The sequence below is a fragment of the Coccinella septempunctata genome, chromosome 2, assembly GCF_907165205.1.
Source record: "Coccinella septempunctata chromosome 2, icCocSept1.1, whole genome shotgun sequence".
In the NCBI taxonomy this organism is placed as follows: domain Eukaryota; kingdom Metazoa; phylum Arthropoda; class Insecta; order Coleoptera; family Coccinellidae; genus Coccinella; species Coccinella septempunctata.
Window position 1 is genome coordinate 6,241,240 of NC_058190.1, and position 16,826 is coordinate 6,258,065.

General features: G+C 33.4%; 1 protein-coding gene across 8 annotated transcripts in view; it reads right to left on the reverse strand.

Annotated features, from left to right (window-relative positions):
- Positions 1 to 16,826, reverse strand: part of LOC123308563 (sodium/potassium-transporting ATPase subunit alpha) — a 130,704-nt gene that overhangs the window by 25,333 nt on the left and 88,545 nt on the right. For 6 of the 8 annotated variants that reach the window (XM_044891279.1, XM_044891278.1, XM_044891280.1 and 3 more), the window contains exons 2-3: positions 6,885 to 6,962; positions 6,060 to 6,188 (exon numbers count right to left, since the gene is read on the reverse strand). In XM_044891279.1, coding sequence (XP_044747214.1) covers positions 6,060 to 6,188; positions 6,885 to 6,962 — 207 coding nt within the window. The remainder of the gene's footprint in view (positions 1 to 6,059; positions 6,189 to 6,884; positions 6,963 to 16,826) is intronic. The other 2 variants (XM_044891283.1, XM_044891284.1) reach the window with 1 other exon arrangement.

Below are 16,826 nucleotides of genomic sequence, written 5' to 3' on the forward strand. Positions count from 1 at the left end.
CAATGGCGTTTGTCATCGATGCTGAATATAAACACAACAGGGACCAATAAATTCTCTGGAATAAGCAGATTGTAATGAAGTTTCTAATGGCGTGCAAAAGTCTAATCGAGGAAAACTTTAGACGAAGTACAAGTTCTGAAACTATATGAACGTCAACATCTAGATTCTAGGGCACTTGAAGTAATAACAGGCCTCACAAATATTCTTCCAGTGGTAGACATATCAGCCCATGGGACCATTTTCTAAACATCTAAGCAAGGTTTAAGTGTAATAAGAGAAATAAGAATTACAGAGCCTAACTTATTTCTCATCAGAGATCAAGGGAATGAGCACGAAAACACCTTTTCTACCTACGATGCCAAAAAGCAAAAGAGGCTGGTGAAGGAAATTTACAACTGACTCTCACTGGATTGCCGCCCCATGAATCACCTTATGAAAATGGAAAAAACTCCATTCCATATCACCTTTGGTTCTAGAGTGCTTGTAAGAGCAAGGAACTAACTTTCTTGAAGCCATCCGAGATGCATGATTTTATTAGAACCCTGAAATTGGATGGCAAGCTTTAGATGATTTAGCGATAAGAAAAGCTCTGATGGGGAGCACAATAGACTTCAGGGTTGCATTGCAGTGTTACTTCTATGTCTATTCTCTATTAAACCAACAAAACAAAATAAATCAGTGTCAATCAATCTTACTGCTCGGAAGCTATCTCTGTACCAATGGATAATTCTAAATCTAGAATCGAAAATAGGTTCACAAATAGGTCGTAATTGATGATTTAATATTTTCTCCCAACCTTAAAGGTATACAGGATGGTCCAGATTATAACCAAGAAATTTTAACCGCGTATTCTACATCAAAAATAAGCCCTAGTTCGTCATATAAACATATGTCGAGAAATGTTTCCTCTCCGAGATACGGGGTGTTAAAATTATAGAAAAAAAAATGTTTTTCATTTATAACTTTCACACTGCTTGAAATATTTTTATGAAATTTGAGAAATAGGTTTTGAGCGTCAAGGAGCACTTTTTGCATAATATCATTTCTTTTATATTCTACCAGTGGCGTCCGTACTGCAGCGAGACTGAATATTTTCAGATAAAAAAATGATACGCCACTGGTTTTCCGACAATAAAAATTACTATTCAAAAGCTTATTTAATTTGGAGCAAATTCGGTCTCTTGACTTTTTGCTGTACGTGGCAACATTTCCGGTTAAAAAAATAAAACACATTCTCATGCATGAAGAAATCGCCAGAATTTGATATGGTAGGTACGAAATAATAATAAAACTATTTTTGCTAAGGCCCGGTACTTTCACGTGCGAATAACTAAATTTATTCGATAGATAAGTCTTATTCTTAGGATAAGTAAAAGTGCAGTACTTTCAGTTTCAGATAGTGTTATTCATCGAATAAATCTGTCATTGAAACTTAATTAAAAGAGTTTATTTGTCATAGATCGAATGTCGGTACGTCATTATTGGTTGAATTTTTTAGATTCTTGATATATGGTTATTCTTTGCATGATTTTCACGAAATATTTGCTTTTTAGTTGGAATTATGACAATTTCTACAATGCGGTATCTTATTTTACATTAATCAGTGAAAAGTAGTATACCGTGTTTTCATAGAATTGTTATACGTCGAATGATTTCATCTGAAAGCACCGAAATAAGGTATCCTTCAGATAAGAAATTATTTGACAGATACTTATTGACATTGAATAAAATTTATTCGTACGTGGAAGTACCGGGCCTAAATCAAATTTTGGCGATTTCTTCATGCATGAGAATGTGTTTTATTTTTTCAACCGGAAACGGTGCCTTGTACAGCAAAAAGTCAAGAGACCGAATTTGCTCCAAGTTGAATAAGCATTTGAATAGTAATTTTTATTGTCGGAAAAACCAGTGGCGTATCATTTTTTTATCTGAAAATATTCAGTCTCGCTGCAGTACGGACGCCACTGGTAGAATAAAAAAGAAATGATATTATGCAAAAAGTGCTCCTTGACGCTAAATACCTATTTCTCAAATTTCATAAGAATATCTCAAGCAGTGTGAAAGTTATTAATAAAAAACATTTTTTTTTCTATAATTTTAACACCCCGTATCTCGGAAAGGAAACATTTCTCGATGTATGTTTATAGGACAAACTAGGGCTTATTTTTGATGTAGAATAGGTGATTAAAATTTCTTGGTGATATGCAATCAACATTTCAATATTCAGTTAACACCCTTCTGCAAGTCAAATATCAACCAGAATGGAAAGGAATAGCCGAAAAAAAATCTCTAGAACATATCCAACACATACCAAACTCACACAACTTGGATTCGGAATTAGAATTAAATATTCAGCTCTTGGTAATTTCATTTAAAGAGAATCAATCAACAACCAAATGGATCTGGTTTCGAAAATGAAATTCCGAGAAACATATTACCCGATACGATTGTCCCACAAATTGAACCATCAGAGCTCCCGAACGACATAGGGTCAAACCGCTCACTTCATCATTGCAGACCTTTGCCAAATTCCCATTAGCCGCCAAGTAGACCGCATGTAATCTGAATTCCAAATGGGAGAGATTGCCCACTAAAGGTCCCCGTATTTACCGTTCCCAATTATACGGTTCACATTATAATTAAAGGGTGTTACCTCAGACTCTGTCGGATCCGAATGGTTCTCTCGGAAATTGGAAATTTCGACATCATCAGAACTTTGCTTCCCTTCAATTTGCAAGGACTCTATCGACAATATACAGGGTGATTCACACCGATGGCCTATTAGAAGTTCATGGAGACGTAGTAAAAATTTTACATGTCGGGATTTTCGACAATGAAATATTTTCAGACTTCTGAAACTTCTTGTTACACCGGAAACAGCCTACTACTTTCTTACATCAAATGGCACACTTATTTATACCTTTGCATCATTAGAAAGCTGATTTAATAGCAATTTCAACAGCTAGAGTTTTTCTATCATGTTTTATTACAACACTATTTTTTTAACCGAAATGTACAGGGTATTTATTTAACTCAAAATTTTTTCAAATTACAATATTTTTTATTATTTCAATCGATTATACTTAGAAAAAGAGGGGAGATGTTTCGATAAATAATTACGAAATTTCATGAATTGTTGATGAATTCTCAAAAATCCAAACAAACAATTTATCCGATACAATTCATGAAATGTCAAAATTAGTATCAAATATAAGACTCTTGTTTTTTTTTTGTCGCAGATCGTAGAATAATCAAGCCATTTCAAATAGGAAAGCAATAGGTGGTGTCCGGGATAACCAGAAGTTGCAGTGATTGTCGAAAATCCCAAAATACAAATTTTCAGCACAAAATTACGATTAGTTCTTCATGAATGTCTAATAGGCCAAACTAGCCAAACTAGTTATTTTGGAAACACGATAACACCCTGCTCTTTCAAAGGAGAACACTCAATTTTAAATCATATTATGAATCTATATAAGTACATGAAATTATGATTCCGAAATACCCCAATAGTTAAAATTGATCTTTGTGGCTTTTTGGCGTCACTTTTTCTGTCAAATTTCATCATGATTATAACGATTTAACTACAGGTCATAGCTGTATTTTGGCAAGAACATTTTAAAAATATTTCGTAGATTTTGATAGATATGTATTTCGACGTTGCAACAGTGACGTTACACGTTTGTCATCATATCTCGATGTCCAAAGCTTTCAAAACTATCCATTTTGGCGAAGATTATGACGTCATACAGAATATATTCATGTTCATATTATATCAAAATATATTTTGAAAATATGTATTCTTGAACACAGTTCAACGCCAAAATACGTTCTTGATTTTTTTATTGAAATACCGAAAATATTTGTCAGTTTTTTGGTCCGAACACAAAAATTACCTTTGAAAATGTTAATAAAGCTATTTGTTCCAATGGAAAGCCCTAAACTTTTTTTATTTTTTGGATACCGTTATGAGTTATCTGAAGTTTTAGGGAAACATTGAAGGCCTAAAATGAATTGTTGTATTAAGTTCAGGGCATGCCACTCAAAAAATGGAGTTATAGTGAGCTGCGGGGGAATTGAAAAATCATATATGTATTTGTTTCAAAGATATGTTCTAGTTAAAATCATGAAATTTAATGGTGAAGGCAAAGCCTATAGCTCAGAATATAAACTGCCTCATATAATAGGGAAATGATTATTGAACTGTAAAAATAATAGATCAAAATGAACAATCAAATTGTCAATGAAATAAAAGAAAACAATTGAATCTGCACATCAACCATAAGATGAACACTTTGGACTGACATATAGTGATCGTATGGGCTTTGAACACGTTAAGAGTACAAACAACTTCACAAGGCAAAAAAGTGAGAAGAAGAGTATTTCGAAATCAGAATTCCATGTAGATTCATAATTTGATATGAAAATTGGGTGTTCCTCTTTGAAAAAGCAGGTCAAGCGCTAATTTGATCGATTTCGACCAAGTTGGAATCATTCTCCTAAACTCGACGAGAACTGTTAGCTCATCTTGTATATTGAGGAATGAATCAATAAAAATCCCATCGTAGTATCTTCATGATCCCCTTCCAAAATAAAACGTAAAAAAAGGTTGTGTTGATAACGATAAACCAATAAAGTTCGGTAAAGTTTGGCTGGTAATTTGGAGAGATTTTTTCAGATGAAATATGTATGACCTTTTCAAATTTTTTGTTGTATTGAAATCAATGTCGAAATTAGTTCAATACCATCACCGATACTTCCAACAAAGCAAGGCTATGAATGAAATAATTATTTCGTCCGGCTTTTACATGGAGGGAATCCATTCAAATCCCTAGCCCAAATGTGATTGAATTGAAGCCATTGAGAATGCTAAACAACTAAACAACTAAATGATGTACCAACCAAACTCCATCGATTTTCCAAAGGAATTAGTTTCATCACGTTGTAGGAAGAAGTTTTTGGGACTGAACAGTAAAGAATGAGCAGGCAGTAAATTGGGTTATAGTTAGCGAGAAACATGTTGGAAAAATATAATGAAAATTATAAATCAGAAGTTGGGACAAAAGTTGCAGGCTGATATCATATTAACTTATTCCCAGAAGGATACTCTCCAAAAATAAAAATACAATCACGAATAATTTTAAGGTCAAAATTTTTTATAATTTCTCAATTCTCTTCAACAGGTCAGTACACAAAAAAGATTACAATTTGGGGTCCCATAATTATCAATAAGTAATATACATAATTCGATAATATTAGATATCTGACGAATTTTATTCATTAAAATGTCTCTTAGATGATATTTATTCAATGAGAACAATTTTACCCTTACTCAAAAGGCAATAACTTTGAGGGAGAGGGCGAAAGGGGCCTCCAAGAAAACTCCCTTCCTTAATGGTTCGTTCAGAAACCACCTTACTCCTATATTTTAGTTGGTAGTAAGAGAGAAATAGGGTTTTGTGTCATATCGTTAAGTTGTTTTTTTCTTCTTACTTTCGATAAAACAATCATATTAGGTATTTATGGAAATAGTTGGAATTCCCGACTTTGAACTCGAAATTCTGTATACAGGGCGAGCCCTTGACACTATTTTAACAGTAGATTCTTGAGATCAAAGAGAAATTGATCAAAATGAATATTTGAACGTTTCGTGAAATGAAAGTATTCTTCATATTTTCACGTATAATGCGCCGTTTTCGAGTAATTTGATATTCAAAAGTTTAAGTATCTGTGAAATTTGAAAAATTGGGTATTCACATTTGAATACTCAAGAACACTATCCTACTAAAGATGCTATTGTGAGAATCTTGCAATTATAAGTTTCTACTTCGGAAGTTTATATTCCATCTTCAAACAAGAGTTCAAACTCCGAAACTTTTCCTTCCCAGCTTCTGACGATCATAAAAATGATAGTTCGAAATTCTCTTTTTGAGGAGATTACAAAATTGGGATTATTTTTAGAACTGTCTCAAAAGTTTTACGATGTAAAAGTGTGGGCTTTGGTCTAAAGATAGCTATTCAATTGTTTAATTATTGTATAGATCATATCATTTACTTACATTTTCAGGGTGAGTTTGAAATCTTTGATAAAGTTCTTCAGGTGAAATCTTATGATAATCGATGTCTAATTCTTGTTTTAAGTCATCTAAATCGTCTGCTTTCCTCTGTTTCTTGATTTTCCTTCGTGACTGTAAAAAGAGGAATATATAAGAGATCTCACATCAACTTGAATTTGTTTGTGTTAAAACATTATGTTAATAGTTATGTTAGTATAAGTCCAGAGAAATGTTAGAAAGCAAAGCAAACAGCACAACATACAATGGTACTTACAAATGTAGGTGAGTAAATTTCTTACGATCCCCTTATCCAATTAGAGAAATGATAACGAGTATGATTACTGGAAATGTATGATTCGGTTATTTGAATGTGTGTTTGATGTTTTATCGGTTATGGTATGAACAAAGCTTGGTAACGTGAATAGTTGATTCACTGAACATCTGATAAGGGTTTGTAAAACTGGAATTTAAAACAAAGATGAAAAAAGAATTATTTGAATTTCATTTCGCTCATATCAAAAACTGGGGTAGACATGATTCTTCCCTATCATTTCTACTGTTTTTCATTATTCAAAAACACCCACAATGTCATAGTTGTGAATATTCCCAAGTTCTGGATCTAATCACAATTCTTGTGAATTGACTTGTAAATATATAATATAATTATCACAGAAAACAAAGGAACAAAAAGAAAGATTGCTAGAGTAAGAGTGTTATGTGTGATAGTAGTGAATGGCACAAGAATGGAAAAGGTGTTAGAGTGCAATTAAATCAGCTGAAGACCTCCACCATCAGTGCTACTGGAAAATAACATTTTATACCAAATACCTTGTATCTACCATCGGCCGTTTTGTTATCGTCCACAGCCGGTATGGTCGCCACTCGATAGGAATCCGTACGGCCATGCTGAAAAACAAACGAACGACTACTGTCTACAAAATTCGACATGCTATTTGGTCATTTGGACGAACGAATCCCGAACTGATTTCGGGAATACATTTCACGGCAAACAAATATATACTCGACTGCAATAATGACAGTTGCTGGTCATTAGTTTTCAATCAAGTGATTAATAAATTACCAAACGATATTTGGAGGAAATTAGTAAACGGGAAAATGACTGAAATATTCCTATGGCTTGAATTTCTGATGAATCAGAATCAGAGCGTACGAATCAGGAGCGGCCTTTATAAGCAGGGGAGGGGAGCCCTTCGACTGCCCAGGGCGCCGATATTTCCGTGATTATGAATATGAATCTATCCAGAACACGCAGAGAAATTACAGTTTCATTTGGGGGAGATTTTTATATATTTTCATTATCCCCCTAATCGGCGTGGCTAGACTATGGAAGCTATGGAATAGACTTAAAATATTTCCGATAAGGCCAAGGATTGACTGATTCTTCGAGCACATAGTTGTCCAAAGGAAAGTTACTGAAAAATGACCAAAATATCAAACGACTGACACCTCAGAGAGTACTGTTGGTATTTAAATAGTTAATTCTTTTATAACGAGATATTCAAACATCAAAAAAATTTGAATAAATGTATAAATCAAAGATTATAGAGTAGAAAGATGGGAAACGAGGCGACTAAAGCGATTTGAGCGCCATCTGTGTGTCAAGCGTGTTTTTAAGACGCTAGGACTGGTTAAAATATTAATTTGAATGTCATTTGCAGAAATATATGAAATTTTGTAAGATTTCAGACGTCCATTTTGATCAAAGAGGTTTTGAATGTTTTGATTCTCGTACCGCTTTTTGTTTATCTAGCTCGTTCTTGTTGCTGATTATTGAATTTTTTTGTCTTATTTCTTGGTAAAACACCAAAATATTGTTCGAAAATTATTGAATGGTGAAGAACTGTGGATCAAATAATAAAATGGATTATCGGAGATTAAGTTTTTCACTCAACTAAGGAAAATGGAAGCGTAAGTATTAAAATTCGTAACATGTGAATCGGTCATTCGTTGATTCTAATTTTCAGTGCTCCGAAGTGGATAAAATTCTCAGGGCGTGAAGACAATGACTTCAGCAAACACTTTCAACTACACCATGTCCAGTGAACATTTTACTGCAGGTCAATTGAGAATTCGTAATCGACGTAAATTGTTGTATGCAGAAAGCATCCCTTGAATGAACGACCTATTAAGGGGAAATTATGATCTTCATAGGTTCATTTAATGATTCTCAATTGCTACTCCAATATATGCAGAAATGCAGAGGTTATATTGATTTCGATTTGGGAACCGAGTGACTGTCAAATTGTTGTTTGGAAAGTCAAAGTTTTATGAAACCTGCTGTGAGTGTTTTGTTCATTTATTAATCAATTTGTATATTGTGTCATGAAGAGACCATATCATAGGGAAATCATAAAAAAGTACCAAGAAACTATACTGACATACAGGCCTTGTAAGGTTTTTTTTAGGTGTGGTTCTGAAAATACCTATCCAAAGCTTTCAAAATGACAAAGTTGAAAAAAAATTGAAAATGATTACCGAAATAGATCCTAATATTACCCTAGATCATTCGTTATCTGAATTATTTCAAAGGAATGGAAAAAACTTATCTCCTGACGTCTGACTAAACCATGTGGTTTCGTTAAGCACTCTCAATAAACTGTCTCAATTTTCCATTTTTTTTAACCCTAAATTGCACGATACATCCTTTCTCTCAATCGACCTGATGCATCTAATAAGATAAACTCGGAAGTACTGAATCATTCATTGTCCAGCCATATGTTTATGTTTTATTTCGTTTTTCCGAGTCACCTTTCACAGTCCCGTACTTGAAATTTGATGAAATTTTGTCGAACTTCTAGGAGTTGTAGCCCAGCCATATTTTATACAGACAATAGAATTTGATGACTTCTGTCAAAAAAATCTTCACCTTTGAAAACACCCTGTATACCCCACTAAACTATGTCAAACAAACGTTTCTGGCTACTACCAGAAGGGCAGGTAACTGTTTAATCCCTTCAAAATTCGAAGCCACTGGCGCAATTGCAGCTTTATGAGAATTTTTGGCACACCTGAACGAAAAGTGATTCCACTCTAAACTGGGTACCCCATTTTCACTGTATTTTTCGACCGAATGTAGTCTGGCGAGCGAAATATTCAGCGCTACACAGTTCTGACGAGGGACAATGATCCCGAAAACGGTCTACAGTTGCGTTTGAATGTTTCGACTTCTCTGAAATTTCTTACGCCCGTTCATGACTATCTCGCATTATTGGAATCACAATTCTTCGGAATTGTTCTTTCCAGTTTGAATTTTTTTATAAAAAAACCTGATTGCGATTTGTATTACTCCAAGAAAAGACAAAATTGAAGTGAGTCTCTGACATGAATGATCAAGTTGATCTGCATTACTTCACCGAGTTCAAAGATGGAAAAAAAATTTGAGTATTCAATACATCAATTTTTTGAATATTTTCAACAAAGAGGTTCAAAAACTTGTTGAGTCTCACCCCAATATTGACGAAGAGAACCAAGACTTCCACGTTAAGCAATGAGATATTTAAAATCGAGAACAAAAATTTTTTGTGACATAATAGCCGACCGATTTTCAGTTGTTATCGGATAGGTTCGTACGTAACATTACACTTCGAATAAGAGGAATTGAATTCGATATGCATATCTCAGTTCCTAGATATTTGCACCAATCGATGTATGCATTATGAATATAAACAATTAGGTACTCAAGTGCATCGGTTGATAACTAGCTTGTAATAATGAAATATGAAATGAATATCTGAATTAAAACAAATGAACGATAGATAGCATGATAGCAAAACACAGAGTTGGAGAGATTCAGACATGAAACAATAATAATTTCATGAATATTCATTATTTGTATAACACCAAAGTTTTCAGGAAGGGATACAGTGAAATATACCCAATGACAATAACTAGTGAAGTTATTAAGTTATTCAACTATATTCAAAAACATTGGAAGATATGTTTTACTCATTTATTGTATTGTGAATACTATTTCTTCCACTGCATGGAATAAAAAGGTAATTTATGCTTGTTTTCATAATAAATAAGCTGCTACTAAAGCAGCCTTTTTTCAATAAAATGGTTTATTTAATGCTTGGAAAAACTGCAGTATTAGGTTTCAAGCAGTGATATTCATTTCATTATGGAAACTTAAAATGTCTATATCTTTTTATCTAGGTTGAATCGAAACAAATGATGAAGGAAGAGTTGATTTCATCCTCAACCACAGTAGATTTTGAGATATTTTAGACAAATATCTCAAATAAAGGGTGTTCAATAGTCTGCGGCTCGGTAGATCGTCATTGTGAAAATAATATACTTCATTATCCACTGAGTATACTTCCTTTTCCATGCTCGTAGGAAACACTTATTCAATTAGATGCTCGACAATGCGATCTAGCATTGTATCAATTTCGCTGTTAATTCGACAGCCAGGCCTTGTGAAGAATTTGTCCTTAGCCTACAGTAGCTAGTTTTGTCCACCTACAACGACCGCCAAACGCTTTCACTGAGTAATCAATGGATGTGGTTTCATCTGATAATTTCTAGTTGGAGCAGGACTTTATGAGTGTATAGATATTTTATTGTACTGGTTTAAACAAATTATCTATCAAACTAGGAAATTATGATCAATTATTTTCATTTAATCTGATTAAAAACGCCATCATTTTAACTAGTCAAGCAATAATTTTACAAAAACAATTTTTTTCGATAAGGTGGACATTTGAAAACTTTTAATATAGAAAATGAGAAAATGCATTTCTAAGGTCTCTTCAAGTATTTTAATAGAAGGTACTAAAAATACTATAGGTGTCCCAAAATTAATGTAACAAAAGTGGTCACAGATTCTCGAGACAAAGTAAGGAGACCCCTATTTTTTATTTTTGCCAAAAGACCCCCAGTATTTCAACCATAAGGTTGAATTTTTTTTCTTTTTATCTCAGAATCCGGTCATATGAAAATCACTGAATTTGGCACATAGGAGTTATATAATAGGTTTGTTCGTAGAGTGGTTTGCAACGGTTGTGAACTGTACAGAGCAAGCGCAATTCCATTTTAGGGTAGCGAAAATCCAATTACGCTTGCTCTGTACAGTTCACAACCGTTGTGAACCACTCTACGAACAAGCCTAATGCTACCTATTTTGGCGATGGACCTTCAGACGCTTTTTACTCGGCTGCAATGTTTTTGGAACCACTTAACATTAACCACGTACATAACTCGAAATGCATTCAATCACGTTTTTAGATTCATCTCAAAAATCTTGCGTTTCAAGAAATTTATAAATAACTCCGAAAGAGAGAGTGTGTCCGGAATTTGTGACATGTTTGTTGCATTGATATCAGAACACACTGTATATGTCTAATATTCAATAATATATCAAGTAATAGTGATGTGCACTTTGATACCAAGGGTTTTATTTTCGAGACCTAAAATCAAATATTTTGTGTGGAGAATCTGTGACCAAATTTTTACTCCCTGTATTTTCTGTTTGAGGCAATCATAAAATTTATTCGAACTTTTACTGCTGCTGAGATGAAGTAGTACATTAATTTAATTATTTTTTCGAACGATTGCAACTCATATTCCTAATGATATAATATTTAACTTGTCTACACAGTGAGTAAACATTCAGGCAAAAAATTCATATTCTCGGTATTAACCTTTTGTACAAAAATTCTCGTCAATTTTTATCTTAAGGTAGGTACATTTTCATGCAGTAGCATAATTGAGCAGTTTATTATGCACCCTATATGAGGGGTTGATAATAGAATTGATCCTCTTCAAATGGTAACTTTAAATGTTGTGCTAGAAATAGAAAGACATTTTTAACTGAGGATGAAGTCTTGATAGGATTCTTTTAAAAATCCTCCCTTATTATAAGCATAAAATTGTTCAACTTATTGAATCACAATTTTGACTTTGTTTTGTATTTTGAAATCAATAACATCTACTTTCGGAGTGATTTTTTTTCTTAGGGCACTTATTAATGAACTATCAAGATTTAATAAATGAATGAACATATGTATTCCAATGATCTCAAAATACATAAGAAAGAAAGAATTTAGATCCAATTATTTTAACTATTTCATCCCCATATTTCAAAAAGAGCTGATGACAAAACCCCATCACACACACAAAAAAGGTGCATCCATTTCTGGCACAAAAAGTTGGGTTTGCAATTAAAAAAAGTCAACTAAACTCCACCATGCCCTAATTTCACTCGATTAATTGCCTACCTATTGTTCTACCTATTTTCCTACAAAACAGTAAATACGGAAGATGAAGATGAATTTTGTGCGTTACTTTTTATTCACCCTATATATTTTACATGCAACAAAAACATTGAGTACGTTGAATCGTACGGTTGGAATGAAATGAAAATGTATTCAATAAATCATGTGGAACAATGATTACTATTATTTTTCTTTAGCAGAACTGAATCCATTTATTTTTTTATTGCTTATCATTCGATAAGCTTCCGTTTGTAAGAAGTAAATCACTCTCCAAATTGATTTGAATTCGAATATCTAGCAACTAATCGTAAATCAATGGATATTGATGGCTCAATGTAAATGACAGGCGTTCATCAAAATTCGCCGTCTAGTAGACCATGAAATTTCGAAGTTTGCACTCAAACTGCACGTTATGCTTATCATCATTTTGCATTTTTCTTTCTGAGTCATCATTCACAGTAAAATTCACTATTCTGATTTTGTAAGAAAATTATTGATCCTGTTTACGAATCTACATTTAAAATTAAACCATCGAATCTGCTGCCAAACACCTAAACGTAAAAAAATGTTTCGAAAAAAGATCCCGAAATTAAAAGAAGCTGATGGAAATGAAGTGACTTCACATTTGTAGTAAGCTTCCTCTTCTCGTGAAACTGCTCAAACTACAGTTGCGTTGTGAAATTTTTAGAGTCTTATTTTGTGTATTTCTTCGTGTTATGCTGTATTTTATGGATTATTTTATTTTATTTTACTTCACACTAAATAATTTTTTGGCCAAAACCAGATCTGTTCTGCTCATTGGCAAATTATGTATTCATGAATAAATAATTTGCACATTACTTTTCTAAGTACATGAATATTAAAACTGACTGTGTAGGTCTTACATAACCAATTTCCAATTTCAATCACGGTGTGATATTTTATAAACTGATGAGGTGTGCAAACTTATGCCAAGTTTTCAATTGTAAATGTAGGTATTATGGATGTTAAGTCGTGAATGTTTGGTTGCCTAACTCGAATTTGTTAGGCGATTATTGTCCCGATTGCCAACAACGCTTTGCGACGCAGAAAAACGTTGAAAAACATTTCGACTGTCAATCACCAAAATGATAATATGTAACATCCGAAAGGTTTTCATAAAACAAAGTATTCCTCTTATTAACCGCCGCAGTTATCACACCATTTTTTAGTTATATTATTGTGGAAATAAACCAGAGTGATATCAAGCAACTTTGAGTGTAGTGCCTATTGTTTTTTCCAAAAACCAGGCACGAAAATTGTTAATTCCCTTTGTAATCCCTTTTGCTACCAGAACAGTTTCGATTCACACAGGTTTCTTCTTCAGACCATTTTGCATAAGTAATTGCATTTACAACTATTTATTCATTCAACATTCACAATAATAATCATCAGAAATTGATCGCAAACCCTTAGCGAACCAATTAATAGAAATGAATCTCAGAAATTAACTGAAATTCAGAAATAGATAAATTTGATCGACAAATCAAAGTTTTCAGTTGAAGATGTGATAACGATGTAACTCTCGGAAACCAATAACGACAGCATCTTTCAATTGATTATTTTGAATAATGATCACCAGTTCAACCGAAGAAAAAAAAAAACTCAATTCACCTAAAATTGAGATAACCAAGTTATGTTGCTTGTTTCTTGCAGTAGATGCTCACAGAAGAAACGAGTTATTTTTTGCTTTTTTGCTTTGCTATTCGAAGCTCAAGGACCTTCCGTTACGCAATTCCAACTGCCGAAATTGTGCCATCAGAACAAACAAGTTTGTTTTGTTGGGGTTGATGGCAGGGTGAGGTCCCAACTCAAAGTTCACAAACATCCTTGGCGCCAGTTGAACGACGGCTAGGGGAGTACGATAACCCTCCTTCTTTTGGTAGGGAAGCAGGACTGAATTTGAGGGATGTTTATGAAGGAACCGGATTATACGGAAAAGTTGGATTCGTCTTCGAACTCTACTCAACGAGAATGTTGACAAATATGACGATAAAGTGGACTTTTCGTTCGCCTAACCATTGACGCTCTTCTGCGAGTCTTTGAATAGCACAAATAGACAAATATTTTAAGAGTAGATCTTTGAGGTCAAAAGAAACACTTTTTTTCTTCTACTATTTTTTACGTATCTGCTCGGTTCAAAAGGTACAGGCTGTTGAGAAATTTAAAAAAAATGTTATTTTTAGTTCTATCTTACAAACGGTTTAATCGAATGAAATTAATTTCGGAATATAGTTTTTCATTGATTTGATTAATCTTTTTTGAACACAAGATATCAGTCACGTCTTCCAGATTTCTCATTATGACCATTGCGTACCATAAAAATACCAAAAATTTAAAGAACCCAACTCTTGAAACTAAGTCGGACGCTATCTAATGAATATTTGAACGTCTTGTAAAATAAAAGTATTCTTCATATTTTCTGGTACAATGCGCCGTTTTCGATTAATTTGGTGTAAAATTAAAAAGTATCTGTGAAATTTAAAAAATGGGTTAGATGAATACAATTCTGTTTAAAAGATCTACAGATGTGTGGAGTCACAGATCTAGATAGTTATTTCTTAGAACATGGAACATGGAATGGAATTTCAGTGCTACAAATGAATGTTTTGTAGTACACACATTCGATGTTTCTCTGTCTAGCGCGACACTAAAGCAGTGGCGTTATATTGAAAAATTTATATACTATATACCTATCTATTTTTACTGAAAATTGATGTGACACTGATCTCCAAACCAATTGCCTCAATTGTGATTGGCGATACTAAGCAACTATCTCACTCCAGCCTTTGGAATGTTTATTTTCCATTCCATGTATCTATGTTCTAAGAGTTATTCTGAAGGTAATTTTGCCAGGGGTGGCACAACTTATAATGAAAACTCATTTTTATCAGGGCCGAATCGGAAGAAATGGCATGGGAAAAAGTGTTTCTTTCGACCTCAAAAATCTACTGTTACAAATTTTGTACGAGTCAAAGACTCACCTTGTATATAACCAAGTTGACGCATTGTCAGAAGATTGAGAGCCGAATAGATCTGGTTTCGTTGGGAGATGTTGAAGTACATATCAATTGAAACATTTGGGAAATATGTTTTTCACAGAAACTCAATTCAAGAAGTTTTGCCAAAAATGAACAAATTCGAAACCATTTTCAAAAAAGTCCATATTCCAAATTTTTTACTGTTATCTCAATGAATGATTAATGATAATTATGAAATATACTATAGAAAAATCATGTTGCCTAGATGTAGATGGCAGTGTTCAAATCTGAATATTCTTTTCAATAAATCACACCTTACACAAATTTTCTTGATAATGTCGACAATAAAGGCAGTTTAATCCTGATCTAATTTTCTATTTTTTTGTTCCGCCTGTTTATCATGTTTTAACTTAGAATTTCTAAAATACAAAGTTTTCAGCTTTGCAACAATTTTCATTAGGTACAAAATTGTCTAACAAATTCTTAGTAGTATAGTCCCGGAGTAGGTGTGAATAAATGCTCTAAGTTGTCGAACATTTTGTTATCTCCGGCATAATAAACAAATTGATACAGCTCATGTATACAGGGTGTTTTCAAAGGTCAGGGTTTTTTTTTGACAGAAGGTAGAACTAATCAAAATAAGTCGTCTAACCCAAAATTGTCTATATAAAATATCAAAGATGGCTGAGATATAACGCCTAGAAATTCGACAAAACTTCATTGAATGTCAAGTACGGGACTGTGGAAGGTGACTCCGGCATCGCATAAACGAAACATAACATAACCGTATGCCTAGACAATGAATGGATGAGTACCAAGTTCATCGGATTAGATGCATTAGGTCACTTTTGAGATAATCATAATTGTTTTATCGCGCAATTTAAGATGAAAAAAAATTAGAAAATCGAGACAGTTTCTGGAAAGTGCGTATGTTAGTTATGTTGAAAAAGTTCTATGATGTTTCCCTATTTCATTCCATTCTTACGACGATGGTTGGAATGTTTGAACAAGCAGATTGTGATGCCTATTGTGAAAAAATTCGTGAATAATTCGGAGGAATTTTATTGGTGAGATTTTAAAGTATTATTCTATTTTTCACACTCTAAATCTCTTCTGTCAGTTGGTATCGAAATGAGCCATTTCATAAAGTCGTGTAAGTTACTTAAAAATAATGAGAAAAATTCGGCAAGTTTTCCATTTTCATTACCACGTAAATATCGAACGAGCCAATATCCTAAACGAAACAAACGGTCTAAGGGTCGTATTAGGATCTATTTCAGTAATCATTTCCATTTTTTTTCAACTTTGTCATTTTGAAAGTTTTGTATAGGTGATTATTGGTGAAACGCTCCATTTTGATAAGTTCTACCTTCTGAAAAAAAGCCTCACCTTCAAATACACCCTGTATTCAGAGTACTTTCTGAAAGTCATGACGAATAACATACTGGACGTGCATATTATATCCGGTACAAAGGTCAACTGTTCAAGATGGTTCGATATGTCCTTCACCTGAAGCTAAACTAGTCCTTCATCAC